The 19,245-nt window shown below is 34.7% G+C and overlaps 1 protein-coding gene across 40 annotated transcripts in view; it reads left to right on the plus strand.

Annotated features, from left to right (window-relative positions):
* prdm16 (PR domain containing 16) overlaps nt 1-19,245 on the plus strand; it is a 476,324-nt gene that overhangs the window by 86,460 nt on the left and 370,619 nt on the right. Inside the window, exon 1 of one of the 40 annotated variants that reach the window (XM_073911184.1) lies at nt 17,467-17,638. The exons of 38 other annotated variants lie outside the window; for them this stretch is intronic. In XM_073911184.1, coding sequence (XP_073767285.1) covers nt 17,626-17,638 — 13 coding nt within the window. In that variant the 5' untranslated portion in view covers nt 17,467-17,625. Of the gene's footprint in view, nt 1-17,466; nt 17,639-19,245 lie in introns of those variants that run through there. One more of the 40 variants, XM_068223225.2, reaches the window with a different exon arrangement.

Here is a 19,245-nt window from a genome sequence, read left to right on the forward strand (position 1 = left end):
AGTGTTTGCAAAGACACTGCCATCTTCATTTTACGCATTGTTGAGGAGATTGAGAGAGAGGGTTAAATAGCTGAGGGGTTTTGAGGGAGGGGTTGCTGATTTTCTTGGCACCCTTGACAGGATTTTGATACATTAGCATGGCACAAGTTAAAAATAGCAGGAATACTTTGTATGTAGCATCACTAAAGTGGCAGAATATTTTTTTTTAGTCCAATCCATGAGGCAGAAGAAAGAGAATGTCTGGGAATGCGTGCCAAATTCCCAAGTCAAGAAATTTGGCTGCTATTAATAGAATAGCGAGTGATTATTTGCGGAATGATATCACCTCTTCATTCGGATGATTATTTAAGGCGCTCGTGTTGTCCTATCGCATTTCCTGAATTACTCTAAACGCTATTATCACCTCTTTATTAGATCATTGTTATTTATTGTTTTGACTTAACCTTTTATACAGTCATTCGGTTAACAGTATCGCCCACCAATTGTGTTAAATGTAAACAATAGCCTGGAATTATCTTACGAAGTCCGAGCTAATGTTTGGGTCTTTATGACAAAGTAATTACATTGTAACACACTGTTATTACAATGTAATAACCAACTTTAGGGAATTTCTTTTACACTTTACTACTGAATAAGCAAATAGAGGAAACAACAGCACTGAAAAAATATCGTGTTATTACTAGGGCTGTGCATTAATAATAATCGGTTAGCGCAAGTTTATTTAAACGACACTCATTTCATTAACACCTCATTTATTTATGAACACTTTGACCTATGTCCCAGCACATAGCTGGGAAAATGTGCAGCCAGTAACTGAAGTGTTTGATTTCTGTCCATTTTTAGTGTAGTTTTGACCATCTTTACTGTCCCATCATGACATATCGCTGAAGGTGAACATTAAGACTACTGATGAAAGAAACAGTGTGTCATTTTGAATGCATCACACTTCATGTAAATGCTCAAACATTGTTTTGTCTGCATGTTGCATAAAATTATAAATTATAAAGTCATGAAATAAACATTGTTTATCAACATTAGATGTAACATAAATCTCTAATATACATAACTGATGGGGAAACAACTAAAAAGATCCATATTAATGTAAATAAAATGCATAAAAAGGGATGTGCCATGCAGGGAATTCTGGGAAAGTCAATTTTACGGTTATTCGTATATATTATAGTATATATAGTATATATTTTAGTTATTCGTATGTATATTAAGGAAACATCGTTAACCAGTTTACGGATTTGAACTTTAGAATTTTTACAGTTTTTTACCGTTGAAATCACGGCCATTTTTTACAGTGCAGCTTAAGAGTGTGTAAATATTGTTATGAAACATTACTTTTGCCTCAGCAAAGCCAGTCAATGTTCTTGAGCTACAGAAGAGCATTTAGCTTAATATTTAAAAAGGTAAATAAAAGTATTTATATCGTTTTGTTGATCTTTCATATGTTGGAATGTCAATATATATATATATATATATATATATATATATATATATATATATATATATATATATATATATATATATATATATATATATACATATATATATATACATATATATATACATATATATATATATATATATATATATATATATATACACATATATATGTATATATATATATATATATATATATATATATATATATATATATATATATATATATATATATGTATATATGTATATATATATATATATATATATATATATATATATATATCTATATATATATATATATATATATATATACATATTGACCTTATTCTAAAATGCGGAAGTGCGCCTGTTTTCGCGATTGTCTTAGAACTTCCGATTCAGTCGCCTATGGGAGAAATGACTAGGAATAATAAACGGCAGAAAATGGCCAAACTACTTGCTCAACAAACAAATGTTTGCATGACTACACAGACCAAGTAGCATAATATAATAAGAAAATATTAAATTGCAACATCAAGCAGCGTAACGAGCAGTTGTTAACGTCAAAAAATTAATGGAAGTGAATGTGACCGGAAGTCGCGAGACAAAAAGATTCAAATGGCAGCGCCCGCTCGACAGCTGAGAATAAGGTGAATATATATGTTTGTATATATAGCAGCTTTTGAGGTTTAGTGCATATACAAACATGTAATAACTAGGACTGTCAATCGATTAAAATATTAAATCACAATTATCCTCAAATGATTTATCGCAATTCAATCGCACATTTTTATGTTCTTTGTTACAAAAGTACAAATTATATATATTGACTGCAAAGGGTTTGCAACAAAGTATTAAAACGTGAACGTTTGATGTATGATTATTATTCTGTCCAATTTCTTTTGGACCCTTAACAAGTGGGAGGCACATATGCAAACTAATGTAATCCCTACAGCGTTCACCCGATTTGAATGTCAATACCCTCAAATTAAAGCTGACAGTCTGCTGTTAAAGCAAATTTTCATTTCATTTCGATTGTGTTGGTGTATAGAGCTGAAAATGTAAGAAATGTGTTGATTAACTGTATATAAATATACTTTTGAAATTGATTATTTTTCTGTAAAAAACAAGACAAAATTGACTATTTAAATGGCATTTAAATGCTTTGGCCTAGCATTTTCATTTTGTTGCATCCCGATAAAGCAATGTTATATTTCAGTTCTTATGTGCACCTTGTTATGAAGGCTTCAAAAGCAACATGATATTAATTTAAGGTGCATTTAGAACATTTAATATGTGTGATCATGCACTGAAAAACAAATTCAATTCGTACTTCATCCAATTACAAATGTATCTTTCATTTCAGTTTAATATTTTACTTGTTTTATTTTTCAAGTAATATATTTTAAGTTCAAAACATAGTTAAATGTAAATGTTTTTGATTAAGAGCTCATCTACATTGTAACAAATGCTGGGTTCTACACAAGTCCTTCATGCTCTCCTGAGACAAATCGTTTTTAAAAATAAAGTAGATTGAACATAAAAATTTTCATCCCCCAAAAAACTCAGGAATTGTGTTGATTCAGCTCGTTTCTCATTAAGGAGTTTAAACAAGCAGCAAAAAAATGTTTTTTGAGTGTAAGAAATATTTGTTTTGACCAATGTAAAATGTGAATGTTACTCACACAGCCCAGTGCATGCATATTAAACAGAAGCTCAATATGCTTAGAACTTAAAAAAAAGCAATGTTGAAGCAAATGATTTATTTTTCATTGTCTCAAATGATCAAATTTAAATGTAAAACCATTACCCTACATTTTTTAAAATTGGATGAATGAACTTTTTATAGGAATTGTTGTTTTGATTAAAGCTATATCTCCTTGTTCAGAACAAGAAGAGAATTTCAATTAATTGACTTTCTTTGTACCAGGTTATATAAAATTGTTCTCATGAAGAAAATATTGTTTAAAATAAATAATTTATTTTTTATTGGGTCAAGTGATAAAATTTAGATGTCAACCATTACCCTGATTTAAAATAAATAATCCAGTGTGATAATTAATCGCGATTACATTTCTGAATCAAACGACAGCGCTAGTTATTACATGTTTGTATGCGCTGAACCTCAAAAGCTGCTGACATTCTCCGATCGCCGCTCTATTTCTTGGAAGTGCACCAATCCCAGCGCGCTTCTCACCTCTGCATTCACCTTCTCTTCTCCACCTCTGATGGAAATCAGCCTCTCGGCCCAGCGTGAGGCTCAGATGGATGCAGAGGGTCCGAATCAATACCAAAGGTCATTCTGCTAAAAGGCCTTTGGCTCCACGAGTCTAAAATGTCAGTGGTGAAATATGTGTCGCTGCCCTGAACCGGACAGCTCCACTGTGTCGTTTTTGTTCTGTCATCCACATTGAGGTTGACATAGCAGTAAATGGGTAGATCTCTAACACACACACACGCACACACAGAGATGCTTGTTTTCAATCACGGAAAGATGGGGAGTTGATTTTAGGCATGATTTTTATGATTGTGTGGAATCAGATATGAATTAAGTCGAGCCCGGTTCTTTGAAAGCTCTTGTGCTTTAAATAGAGTTGTGCTTTAAATAGAGTTATTTTGTTGACAGAAATTTCTGGTCATAATTGTCGTGGCAAACAAGTTTCTACAGATGAAAAGTACATTAAAATTAAGTGATGATGATGACAGCTATAATAGAAATATACGGACGTTTTCGTTGACTAATAAAAACAAGACGAAAATGTGATTGAGGAAAATATCCAATCAGAATTAATCTTGGTGTGTGTGATGCATGACACACACATGCACATTTGAAAAGTAACTGGTCACTGGGACATGGGAAGCAATTACATCATCTTCCATAGGAGCGTCTGTCTGATTCAACTATAATAAAATTCAAGATTCAAGTTAGACGTCAAGACAAAAAGACCGTAAACCGTGTGGGGAGTATATACCTGATAAAACAATTAAACTAAAGCGACATCATCCCGAAATTCACGCAAAGGTAAACTCAGGTCTTTTTCATATACCTGAGTGTGTGCTTTTGCTTAACTGAAACGGAATAGCCTCTGGCTAGAGTAGATTAAGTTGTCTAAATTCTTAAGAATTAAAGTCAATTAAAACTATGTTTTTAGTTTTATTGACGTTGATATTTGGCTGATTTAAGGTTGTGTCGGAAAGTGACGAAAATTCAATGTCGAGCCAACATGTTAAACCAATGTCATATTGACGTCAAATACTGACATTTATTCGTCAGGTATCTGATAGATGTCTTAGGTGTAATGTCCACACAACGTCAAGCTGCAACATCATTAAAAAGTGATATTTGGTTTCTTTTAGGTTGGACTTTTTCTTATCCTCCATTCCCATCAAATTTATGCAAATATAGGCTATTTTCCCAACAACAAAATTGTGGCTAGTGAAAATGGCGAGTGGCTTGTAACGTTGGAAAAATACTATACAGGTATATATGTATATATATATATATATATATATATATATATATATATATATATATATATATATATATATATATATATATATATATATATATATATATATTTTTAAGTAAAAATTATTATATTTTTAAACATTGTTCCTGTTATATTAAAGTATTTCCTATAATTTTTTTTCTCTGGAGAAAGTCTGATTTGTTTTATTTCGGCTAGAATAAAAGCAGTTTTACATTTTTAAAAACCTTTTTAAGGTCAATAATAAAAAAAAGTTTTGATGTTCTGCAGACCAAATCATCATTATGTGATAATTTGCCTAATTAACTTGCCTAGTTAACCTAGTTAAGCCTTTAAATGTCACTTTAAGCTGAATACTAGTATCCTGAAAAATACCTTGTAAAATATTATGTACTGTCTACATGCCAAAGATAAAATAAATTAGAAAATTATGTTTAGAAATGGGTTTAGAAAAAATCCTCACTCCGTGAGAACAGAAATTGGAAAAAAAATTATATAGAGGGGCTAATAATTCTGACTTCAACTGTATATGTATATATATATATATATATATATATATATATATATATATATATATATATATATATAATGTATGTGTGTGTGTGTGTGTTAAAAGCTGGCCAGAAGATGGACGCCTGTTGCGTGTGGCTTTTGATGGAGAGAGGCAGCTGGGTGTGTGAAGAAGTGTAGAGAGCGGAGGCGGTCCGGGCCGCTGCTGTCCCCTATTCACTGGCTCTCGTTAAAGGTCCTCACCCGCTGCTTCCAATCAGACGCTCTTTGTAGCTCTCGCTCTGTGCCAACGCACCCGGCTTACAACTCACCAGCTCTGGCACATCTGTGTCCGCAGGGAGGGAGAAAGAGAGATGGGGATGAGGGGTGGTGGGCGGCAGAACAGTGTGGATGGATGGATGGATGCGGTATGAGGGGTTCGTTAGAACCCGTAGAAAAGAACAAGCACAAATGAGATCTCTTTAATGTTCGTTATGTATCCAAGATCGTGATGGAAAGCATATTGATTATATTCTGCAATGTGATTGTTTTGGAACTTCCGATTCTGTCGGCTATGAGAGAAATGGAAATAATAAACAGCAAAAATATAGCTGCACACACAGTGGCGTAAAGTAACAAATCACAAATACTCAAATTACTACAATTGAGTAATTTTTCTCAGAAATTGTATTTTACTAAGTAGTTTTAAAAATGTGAACTTTTACTTTCCTTTGAGAACATTTGTACTGCAGTATTGGTACTTTTACTCATCTACTTTCCTTCAACCTGCTGTCGCTACTTTACTGTTTACTGTCTATGGGGATTAGAAAAATCAGTCCTGTGCAGTGTTGAATAGAGTACTGAAGAATCATACTTAAGTAAAAGTATCATTACTTGCCCAAAAATGTAGTGCATGTAGAGTAAAAGTATCTGTTGTAAATATTACTCAAAGTGTAAGTAAAAAGCAGTCCTTTTAAAAGTACTCAAAAGTAGTGATTATTACTATTATTAGACTATTCTCTGAAAACCCTAGAGATGGTTGTGCGTGACAATCCCAGTAGATCAGCAGTTTCTGAAATACTCAGACCAGTTTGTCTTGCACCAACAACCATGCCACGTTCAAAGTCACTTAAATCAGCTTTCTTTCCCATTCTGATGCTCGGTTTGAACTGCAGCAGATCGTCTTGACCATGTCTAGGCAAGGCAAGGCAAGGCAAGTTTATTTATATAGCACATTTCATACACAGTGGCAATTCAAAGTGCTTTACATAAACAAGAATAAAAGAAACAAGTAAAATAAAAATAAAAACAAATAATAAAAATGAGGAAAAACAAAACAAAACATAAAAACAGGTAAGATGTGATATAAAAGAATGAAGAAGAAGAGAAAAACATGATAGTGCAATCTGTCGGACGCAGCACAGTGCTCATTCAGTAAAGGCACAGCTAAACAGATGTGTTTTCAGTCTTGATTTGAATGTGCCTAATGTTGGTGCACATCTGATCATTTCTGGAAGCTGATTCCAGCAGCGAGGGGCATAGTGGCTAAAAGCCGATTCACCCTGCTTTGGCAGAGCTCTTGGAACTTCTAGTTTATATGATCCTAAAGATCTGAGTGATCTGTTGGGTTTGTATTCAGTGAGCATATCTGTGATGTATTTAGGTCCTAGGCCATTTAGTGATTTATAGACCAGTAATAATACTTTATGTCATACAGTACCTAAATGCATTGAGTTGCTGCCATGTGATTGGCTGATTAAAAAGTTGTGTTAACCAGCAGTCGGACAGGTGTACCTAATAAAGTGGCCTTTCATTTTGGATGTGATTTAATCACCATTAATGTGTGTCCAGCACTCATATAATTACTATAGTATTTTTTTCATGTGTGTAAACAGATTAAAACATCAGGTAAAGATTCAAACTTTTCATTCAATCAACCAAAATGTATTTTAATAACACACTGTAAAACCAAAAGGTTTTACCTCCGATTCTTTAACACGAAGATGACTAAAGGCAAGATTCATTTATTCATTCATTTTCTTGTCCCTTTATTAATCTGGGGTGGCCACAGCGGAATGAACCGCCAACTTATCCAGCAAGTTTTTACGCAGCGGATGCCCTTCCAGCCGCAACCCATCAGTGGGAAACATCCACACACACTCATTCACACACACACTCATACACTACGGACAATTTAGCCTACCCAATTCACCTGCACCCCATGTCTTTGGATGGTGGGGGAAACCGGAGCACCCGGAGGAAACCCACGCGAACGCAGGGAGAACATGCAAAACTCCACACAGAAACGCCAACTGAGCCAAGGCTCAGACCTGCAACCCAGCAACCTTCTTGCTGTGATGCGACAGCATTACCTACTGCGCCACTGCATCACCGTAAAGGCATGATGCTTTGGTTATTTATACTGAGTTGGAAATCGTCTGATTGGTGGTTCGTATATTAGCTTGACTCAGGGCCAGCCGTATCAATCATAAGCACGTGATCCTCTCGAAAGTTTAAAGTTTACAGTTTTTAGTTTATAGATAAACTTCACTAAGTTAAGGCAACTCAAACCGTTGCAACAAACCATTTGAGTTAAAAACTCATCTATATGAGTACTGTGAACGTACACCATTTAAGTTGAAGTAATGAGGTATTTAATTAACTTTAAGTCAATTTTGAGTTAGCTACACTCATTTCATTTGATAAAGTTGACTGTTAGGGGTTTACAGTGCAGGTGTAAACTGGGCCTTGCAGTTTTGGTTTGGTCTCGAATCTTGCAAATGCATTCCATTACCTGCAGTTTGTTGACTCTCATTACGAAATTTGTATTGTGAAACTCGCGCGTGCATGAATTCGATGGCATAAAGAAGCTTATAGCCTGTAATTCTATAAATCTTAGCTTATGACTTTTTTCTGAACTCTCCGGTGGATTTGTGTGGCTGATGAGGTGTCTTTGCCAGAGGAGCGCTTTAAGCTCGCCATATATTTTATTAGACAGGCTTGTCAAAACAGACACCACACTGGGCAAACAGCGGCAGCTCCAAGCACAACTCCGACAAGTCCTCGAGCACCAAACGTCGAGGTCACGGCCCCGAGTTTGTGCGGTATCGCCATCGTTTAGTGTCTCATTGACCCTGTCTCTCAAAAGCACGTCCAGGTGTTCAACGCCCCATCTTCTTTACAGCTTGACGGCCCGGGGAGGCGGAGCGCGGCTCAGGTTAACTTCCTGTAACCCAAACTCCAAAGAGAGAGGGAAAGGAGAATTAGTATGTACTTGCACACAACGCACAGGCTATTGTCGAAAGTGGTGTCTTGTGTCTTGATCTCATTACAAAGGTAAATAAGACGAGCAGAAAACTGTAATTCAAGTGTTCCCATCTCAGTTCATGCCGATGTCATGTGCTTTCCCTCTCCGTTCAAGCTTGTATTGTATGTAATTATGTGATTAATCAGGCTCTTATAACTTGTGTGCTTGCTTGGTGCATAATGGTGATGAAGTTTCACTTGTCCATTAGAAACATGCTCTCGTCTGGCTTCCCGCAGTCCGTTGCTCATTGGATTATGAGCGTCTGATTGGATGATCAGTGTTTGAGCTTGTAATGTAGTCAATATGCAGAACTACACTGTAAATAAACAATTCTGGGTTCCACACATTTCCATCATGTCGTCTTAACACAAATTGATTAAGTCGACTGAATTTTTACAAATGTATGTGGATTTAACATAAGACAATTAAGTTGTGCCCTAAAAAATATGAATAAATCTGTTGTTTCAACTCGGGATGCAACGATTATAGATTTTGGTTGTGCGATTATAGTCTGAGGAATAATCACGGTTTCACGATTATTATGCATTCATTAATTTCAAAACACAGCAGGTTTAGAAAATCACATGAAAACTCCTTATATTTTAAAGTGTTATTTATTACTGCTCAGTAACCAAATAATGTGACGCAAAACAATAATAAAAACAAACAATAGTCTAATTCTCTTTGGAATTAAAAATTAGCGGAAAAAGTTTTGGCATTTAAAAATAAGTAATAATTTTACACTGAAAATAAATGTCAATAAATAAAACAAATAAAATGTAAATAAATAAATAAAATGTAAATAAATAAATTTGAAATAAGAAACATTTATTAATTAATTTTAAATAAATGAAATAAAATAAATAACAATAAATAAATTAATACAATTTTAATAAATTAATATACATTTTAATAAATTTTAAATAAATTAATTATTCATTCATTCATTCATTTTTTTGTCGGCTTAGTCCCTTTATTAATCTGAGGTTGCCACAGCGGAATGAACCGCCAACTTATCCAGCACGTTTTTACAATGCGGATGCCCTTCCAGCCGCAACCCATCTCTGGAAAACATCCACACACACATTCACACACATACTCATACACTACGGACAATTTAGGCTCCCCAATTCACCTGTATCGCATGTCTTTGGACTGTGGGGGAAACCGGAGCACCCGGAGGAAACCCACACGAACGCTGGGAGAACATGCAAACTCCACACAGAAACGCCAACTGAGCTGAGGCTCGAACCAACGACCTTCTTGCTGTCATGCAACAGCACTACCTACTGCGCCACTGCGTCACCTAAATTAATTAATTAAACGTAAATAAATTAAAAATAAATGAAAATAAATAAATAAAATTAAATAAGTAAATTAAAGATAAATGAAAGTATATAAATATTTTTAAATAAATGAATTTAAAATAAATCAATAAATTAAAAATTATTTTTTTAATAAATTAAATGATAAATAAAATAAATAAAATTAAAAATCTATAAATAAGTGAATAAACAAAATAAGTAGCACTTGTCTAATGTAAATCTAAGTTACATAATAGCTATGTATTTCCCTTTTACAGTGAAGAAATGTATTCAAAGGCTGCTGAACCTTTTTATCAACTATATAACAAAATAGTTCGGTATTTTTCATATGGTATATTTCATTTAGATTTGTTTTAATCTGTGTAGGGCGCTCACTGCATTCTTTCAACTAGTACGTGCGTCTAAAAAAGCACCAGTCCGTCGCTCCATATATGCAAATCACGCGCCTCCATTGGAAATAACGAACTTGCGCGTGCAAAAGAAGTGATATGTGACTGGCCCTTATTTAATAGCCTCAGCCATAGTTAATCCAGTGTGCATGGTGTACTGTACAAGTTCGGAACTTCAAACTTAAGATGCAGTAGTTTAGTTCCATGCAGTAACATGGTGTTGAGAAGCCTTCACGATTAATTAACCGTGACGAATTAAATTGCGGTTAATAGTGAAATCGTTTAATCATTGCAACCCTAGTTTCAACTCATTTTAAATAAGCAGTTTATTAAGTTATTTTTCGAGGGTGTTTAATGAAAGTACTATAACTATATAAATGCTATTTGCAGAAGGGCAGAATTTACAGTGAGACCACTGACATCCATAGTATGTAAAATAAACTCTACAGAAGGTCAAAATTCTTCAAAACATTTTCTTTTGTGTTCAGCAGAAAAAAGAAACTCAAACAGGTTTGGAAGAAGCGGTGGGTGAATGTAAATAATAGCAATTGATAATCAAATTTCCATTTTGGAGTGAACTCTGCCTTTAATTCAAATGTCCACAGTGGAGCTTATGTTTGTAACGTCATATGCATTATTCCTCCATTGATAAAGATGATATGATGTGACGCATTTGCATACCCACAATCCTCGATGTGTTGTGCACATCGGAGGCCCACCCTGACCTAATTAAATGCTGCTGGATAACAGTCAAGTCATAAGCACAGCTAGCCTGGGCTTTTACAAAAGCTCAACTTTAACTTAAAGAGATTAGACAACTTTTGCAAGATATTAGCTGTTCAAAAATGAGAAAAATGTCCCTAAGCCTCTTGAGTGCGAGGGGTGAGCAAACAGGGGCTCTTTTGTTCCTGCGGAGGGGCCGGGCAGTGCCGGGCAGGGGCCTGGCTCCGAGTCGCTGTGTGCGGGACCGGGCAACACTGCTGATCCCTGCCCCTGTAAACCCAATCAGCTCCGGGAATTAGACAGGGATTAGACTCCAACCTACCAGCACAGCACTTGAAAAAATATAAGGAGCGGCGAAAGGGGGGTTTAGCCCACCCAGGAGGTCACGGCAGTGGGGAAGGCGAATGACGCACAAAAAAATAAATAAATGAGGAACTGTATCCTAAAATCATTTGTGCAGTTGCATGTGCTGTTTGTGCGCTCTTGTTTTCCAATCACCTCTTGGTTTGATGAGCTTTAGTGGGTTTATGAAGTTTCAGGATCACACAGGCGGCATGAACTACAGGTGCATCACTTTAACTTGACTTGTTTTAAGTGCTTCTTATATTAAATATACTTAAGATTTTTATATTAAATAAAAAATTTAACAACTTTAACAACTTAATTTAAAAAAATTACATTTCCCAAATGATGTTTAACAGGGCGAGGAAATTTTCACAGTATGTCTGATAATATTTTTTCTTCTGGAGAAAGTCTGATTTATTTTATTTCAGCTAGAATAAAAGCAGTTATTAATTTTTTAAACACAATTTTAAGGACAAAATTATCAGCCCTTTTAAGCAATATTTTTTCGATAGTCTACAAAACAAACCATTAATATTCAATAACTTGCCTAATTACCCTAACCTGCCTAGTTAACCTAATTAACCCAGTTAAGCCTTTAAATGTCTCTTTAAGCTGTACAGAAGTGTCTTGAAAAATATCTAGTCAAATATTATGTGCTTTCATCATGGCAAAGATAAAATAAATCAGTTATTAGAGATGAGTTTTTAAAAACTATTATGTTTAAAAATGTGTTGAAGAAATCTTCTCTCCGTTAAACAAAAATTGGGGAAAAAAATAAACAGGGGGGCTAATAATTCTGACTTCAACTGTATATGTTTATATAAAAAAAAAACGCCATGAAAAGTACACTGTTAAAAATCCTGTTTGCCTTAAAATTTTAAGCTAAATCAAGTTAAACTTATGAGTCCATTGAACTTATATTATGTTAAACTGATTTAAAACAGCTTGCGTAACTTATTTAATTAAGTTAGAACATGATTAACTTAGTTTAATAAGTTACGATGACCCATATGTTGCCTTGACTAATTGATCATATAATTTTTTTACAGTGTAGAAGTTAATGCCAGTGAAGTATGGAGTGCTGCAAGGATCTGTCTTAGGCCCCATACACTTTTCAAAAATAAAATACTCAAGTAAACTCAATCATTCGTTCATTTTCCTTCGGCTTAGTCCTTTATTTACCACAATGGAATGAACCACCAATTATTCCAGCATATATTTTACACAGCAGATACCCTTTTAGCTGCAACCCAGTACTGGGAAACATTGACACACACTCATTCACACACACTCTTACACTACGGTCAATTTAGTTTATTCAATTCACCTATAGCGCATATCTTAGGACTGTTTGGAGCACTTGGAGGAAACCCACACTCCAACACGGGGAGAACATGCAAACTCCACTCAGAAATGCCAGCTGGTCCAGCCAGGAATCCAACCAGCTACCTTTTTGCTGTGAGGCAGCAGTGCTAAACACTGAGCCACTGCCGCACCAATGACATCAACAATAACACGAAATCACCCAAATGTGAGCTGCGCCTCAATTAAAGTATAGTTTACTGTCGAATGTCATGTCAGTTTTCAACTTATTCAACTTATTTTCCGCATACATAACAGGCACAGCCATTTGAATCTTTTTGGCTCGAGACTTCCGGTCTCATTCACTTCCATTCATTTTTAGACTTTAAAAACAACTTGTTATGCTTCTTGATGTTGCAAACTGATATTTCTTATTTTATGATTCTATTTTGACTGTATAGTTTTGGACACGTTTGTTTGTAGAGCCAGTAGTTTGACCGTTTTCTGCCGTTTATTAAAACAAGCGCGCATCCACGTTGAAGATTAAGGTCAATAGAGTGTTAGATTTTGACCGATTGATTTTATTTTTAGTTGAATCAAATCTTTTCTAGTAATACCAACTGACTAAAAATATTAAGTTAAACTTTTTATAACTTAAAAAAATATAGTTGAAACCTGATTAATTTATTAAAATAAGTTATAATTTGACCGATTGACATATTTTTACTGTAACATTGTAACATTCTTGTTTAAAATTATGATTACACCGTTTAACAAAATCTTGCTGCCATATTTATTTATTTTTTGTTGAATTAAAGATGCTATGTGTATGTTTTGACTCTTCTAAAGCGTGAAAATACCATAATATGTTTCCAGATATTAAAGAAACACGCCAAGTGAACATTCTTGTTTATCTGAAAAACAATGCTGAAGTCTGATTTTCTGCTTTGAAAATGTGCGTTACGTGCCGGAACGGCTGTCTTTGTTTTGGTGCTTTTAACCCGCCCACTGCCACTTCAGCCAGTTATATTTCAGCATCCCAGGTTGCCTTGGTAGAAAACAGTGTATTTCATTTATACAGTCAGGAAGGCTCTTAAAGTATGCGTCTGTGACCGAAAATGCCATCTCCGGTGGATAGTAGCAGCCTTTGAAATGAGATACAGATTCAGAGTACCACATGAGGTTGTTATTAATTAGCAAATAATATATACATTACAAATGTAAACAGGCTCACATTGTAGTCCTTACAACATGCTACGTGACTAGATTTGCAGTGATTAGCAGTTTGGCTGTTTGCACCAGACGAAACACGACAGAAATTGAAATAAAGCCATTCAGAAGCACAGAATAGTGCACTCACTGCACTCCAACGAAATGGTAAGGTTTCTAATCTAATTAATACATATTAAACCTCTTTAATATTATTAAATGTAGATGCTGAATCACTGATATGTGAGGCACAGTTCTAAAGTTCAATTTCAGATGGTTTATTTTAATTTTCAAGATCTGAGGTGAACTATTTGCTGCTGCTTTCGGTAGTATGGCAATAAATGTCATGTAAAATGGCATTCAAACTAACATTATTAGCATTTAACACTAAATAAAGCTCATGAGGTTAAGTGATCATTGGCAGTTGTTTGTTGTTCAGCTGCAGGAAATAGCTGTTTCTAAAATATACATGTCAGGTGTTGGTTAGGACAAAAAGTCATTTTATTATGGAAAATATTCCTTCTATTGCATGTCATTGCTTTAATTTAGATAACGAATTAAATCAGCCTTTAGGCTCGATAGTTAGGCTCGCTCCTGTTGATGTTATCAATCTGGCAACCTGCACTTGTATGTGTTTCAAACCAAGGGTGCAATACCTAGTTCAACCACTGGGTGTCAAACTTACATACTTTTTTTGTCATCTCAACTTGCATCACTCAAACTGACTTAAAATATTAAGTTAAACTTTTTATAACTTAAAAAAATGTAGTTGAAACCTGATTAACTTATTCAAATTTGTTAAAGCAACATGAAAATATGTGTTCTCTTGACTTTTATTACATTTTTTACAAAGTGCCTCCCGGTTTTATATCTTTGCTACCGTTTTAATCCAAAAATAAAACAGTAATTGCATTACAACATGTTCTGTCACTTACAAAGAATTGAAAAAGTAGAGAAAGAGAGCAAGAAATCACAACAATTGGCCTTTCATGAGGTCAGACGACTGGAGAATGTGATATCTCTGTCCGAATGTGATAATCGATGAACTCAGAAAGCCTCATTGTGGCCTTGTGTCAATCTCGTTCTCTCTGCGGTGGGCGAGCGGAGACAGATAAAGACACACAGATGCCTTGGTGTGTAACGAGGCCTGGGCCCTGTCATCACAAACCCCTCGTTGTGCCTGTGAAATCCTCTCTCTCTCTCTCACACACACACACACACATAGTGAGATAGAGGGTGGCTAGACACAGCAGCCATGTGAGGGGTGTCATATGGAAGAGCTTTAGTCCATGTATCATCCTATCAAAGGAATGCTGCCTACGCCTGGATCTCCCACAAAGCCACCTCGTGTGTGTGCCAGTCCAGAAAGGTGCAGGGGACAGAGCGACATTGCCAGCCCGCTGCGTAAACACACATCGTTCAGGGTTTATACTTTAAACATGACCGTTTGTTGTTTCTACACCGGACGAAGCCGGTGACAATTGTTGGTGGCTTTAAATTAATCCCAACTTTTAAAATAGATTTTCTTGGTAAACTAGTACAGATCGGTGGATTCAGTCGTTATAAATTAATTCAGTAATTATTTAGGTCTTACTATACTAAGTGGGATAGCACTATTTTTTTTTATTTTATTTTATTTTATTCTATTTTATTTTATTTTATTTTATTTTATTTTATTTTATTTTATTTCATTTATTTATTTATTTATTTTATTTTAATTTTAATTTTATTATATTTTTTATTATTATTATTATTATTTTTTTTTTAATGGTCACCTATGATGAAAATAATCTTTTGTAAACTGTTTGGACAGAACTGTCTGTATGTATAGTGTGTCCACTGTCATATTAGAGTGATATAAACTCAACGAGTCTCTTTTAAAATTTCCTGACGTTAAACTATGACCCAAATCCCTGTGATTTTGAGGCCCTTTGCAACGTGACATAGCAGTGCGGTTTTCCCCGCCCACTGAGTTGATTGACAGGCGCCATGTCTCCATAATAACATGTATACACATATTCACAGAACATTTTTATTTGGCAAAGAAACAAACTGGGATTCAATTATTTGTTCCAACTCTCTGTGATTTTTATAAGCTATATAAGTTTAACAACAGAGTATGATTGTAATGAAGACAGTAAAATCACAGTCTCTTATAGGCCACAATGTGTGAATATAGCCAGCATCTGATTTTAAACATTAATTATATTTTTCAATAATCACACTTCATAAATACACTTTGTTTGACATTCTCCCTTTGTAGGTATCATTAGAGGGGGAATCTCTCCCACATTACCATAAACAGCCCTGAATGAGAAGCAGCCATCCGTTATTGGAGTCTTAAATCTGTCACTATGCTGCCACATAGGCGTTTGTAGCTCCGCCCTCTTTTGAAAAGAGCACAATCTCATTTGAATTTAAAGCAACAGTCACAAAAAGGTGATTAAACGGAAGTCACACAATGAAGCAAATTCCATGACATGTCAAAAATGGTGTAGAAACTTGTAGTTTTGAATCATTGGTTGCGTGCTTGATGTGTAAGTCAGTTTGGAAGAAAAAATACTTTAAATAAACATTGTTTAATAAAAACCATAGATTACAAAATCATACTTATTTATATACGTGTAAAGCATGAAGTACGGCAAGGCTCTGTTTTAGACCCTCATTACTTTCAGTGCAAGTAGCAAGTATTTTGGCAGTCTACCTACAATATATATTATTCCTTATTTTATTTTATTTTATTTTATTTTATTTTATTTTATTTTATTTTATTTTATTTTTCATTCATTCCTTTATTTTATTTTCGGCTTAATCCCTTTATTAATCTGGGGTCGCCACAGCAGAATGAACCGCCAACTTATCCAGCATTTGTTTTATGCAGCGGATGCCCTTCCAGCTGCAACCCATCACTGGGAAACACATACACACTCATTCACACACACACACACACACACACACACACACACACACACACACACTACAGACTTTTTAGCTTACCCTATTCACCTGTACCACATGTCTTTTGGACTGTGGGGGAAATCGGAGCATCTGGAGGAAACCCACGCGAACGCAGGGAGAACATGCAAACTCCACACAGAAACGCCAACTGAGCCGAGCCAAGGCTCGAACCAGCAACCTTCTTGCTGTGAGGCGACAGCACTACCTACTGCGCTACTGCGTCGCCTGTATTTTATTTATTTATTTATTTATTTATTTATTTTTATAATTATTATTTTATTTTATATTTTTACAAATTCTTGTCTGACGCATCTAAACAACCTGAAACTCTGGAGCTTTCAACGGTCAGAGAAAGATAAAGCTGAAGTCATCTTACGTGGGTAGACAAGTACTCAGGTTCGAGGGCCCCAGCTTGACTTTGGGGCCTGTGTGTGTGTGACCTCTGAAGTGTCCTTTCCTTCAGCTCGTTGAGTTCCTGCACCTCTGCTATCTGCTCTGCATTCTTTCACGTTAGCAGCATCACCCCAGCGGACAGCCTCTTCACCAGTCTTTTACACCCTATCAGTGTGTCTGTGTATGACAGCAACTATCTTGGGCTCTCGGTTAATTGGTATCCAGGGTTTTTGAAAACTGGACAAGCTTTTTAAACACAATTGTACAGCATGTCTGCATTTGGTAAGTTTTTTATTAGTACTTTTCGGATAAGAAGCAAGTCGTATTTCAAGTGTTTTATATTTGGTTTGAAAGATTGGTCTCACTTTATATTAAATCAATTTATAATTTAGCAGAACGCACTTATGTTTACATTGTAATTTAAATAACTGCATGTAATGACATCTGTAATCAATTTATAATTACACTGTTGACGCATCTCATACAACTTAACCCATCTATAAGCACTAATCCTGTGCATAACCTAACCACATGCCACCTCGGTAGCATCAGAAGTGTTTTGAAGTACAGTACGAGCCCAATACATACATTGCAGACAAGATGTCATTGTTATTACTTGCATAACATACAGTTAAAGAATTATTAACCCTCCTGAATTATTAGCCCCCCTGTATATTTCTAAACATAATCATTTTAATAACTAATTTCTAATAACTGATTTATTTCATCTTTATGACAGCACATACTATTTTACATTTAAAGCTTAACTAGGTGAATTAGTTTGACAATCAGAAAAATATTGCTAATATTATTGACCTTAAAATGCTTTTTAAAAAATTAAAACTGCTTTCATTCTAGCCAAAATAAAGTAAAAAAAGACTTTATCCAGAAGAAAAAAATATTATCGGAAATACTGTGAAAATTTCCTTGATCTAACAGGAGAGATCATAATTCTGACTTCAACTGTATACTCCCAGTTACTTTATGATCATCATGACAGGCCAGCCTGATCTCACTAGGAAACGTAAGTATTTTACTTCTTGGCAGTTTAGTGGCTAATTAGTACGAATTCAGTCGTACAAAAATGTACGATTTTAAAAAGGAGGCGTGGCACCCAACCGTCATTGGGTGATGAGCAAATCGTAATAAATAGTACGAATTAGATCGTACGAATTCATACAAATTAGCCACTAAATCAAAAAGTTAAGAATTGCCGTGAGATTGCATTGGAAAGGCAGAACATCAGCTAGACTTCCTATATGTCTCTTTTTATCTCAACCGCATAGCTTATCAATACACAGTGCAGTGATATATAGTTCAAAGTATTATTAGCCCCCCCCTGTATATTTCTAAACATAATAATTACGATTTATTAGACTACTTTCTAATAACTGATTTATTTTATCTTTACTATGATGACAGTACATAATATTTTACTAAATGTTTTTCAAAATGCTAGTATTCAGCTTAAAGTGACATTTAAAGGCTTAACTTAGTTAATTAGGCAAGTTAGAAAATCTAAAAAAATATTGCTTATATTATTGACCTTAAAATCGTTTAAAAAAAACTAAAACTGCTTTCATTCTAGCTGAAATAAAGCAGATAAGACTTCATCTAGAAGAAAAGATATTATTGGAAATACTGTGAAAATATTCTTACTCTCTTAAACATCATTTGGGAAATATTAGAAAAAGAAAAAGAAAATAACAGGAGAGATCATAATTCTGACTTCAACTATATACTCCCAGTTACTTTATGATCATCATGAAAGGCAGAACATCAGCTAGTACTTCCTATATGTCTCTTTTTATCTCAACCGCATAGCATATTAATACACAGTGCAGTAATTTATATTTCAAGGTATTTATTAGCCTCCCTGTATATTTCTA

The sequence above is a fragment of the Danio rerio genome, chromosome 8, assembly GCF_049306965.1.
Source record: "Danio rerio strain Tuebingen ecotype United States chromosome 8, GRCz12tu, whole genome shotgun sequence".
Lineage (NCBI taxonomy): Eukaryota > Metazoa > Chordata > Actinopteri > Cypriniformes > Danionidae > Danio > Danio rerio.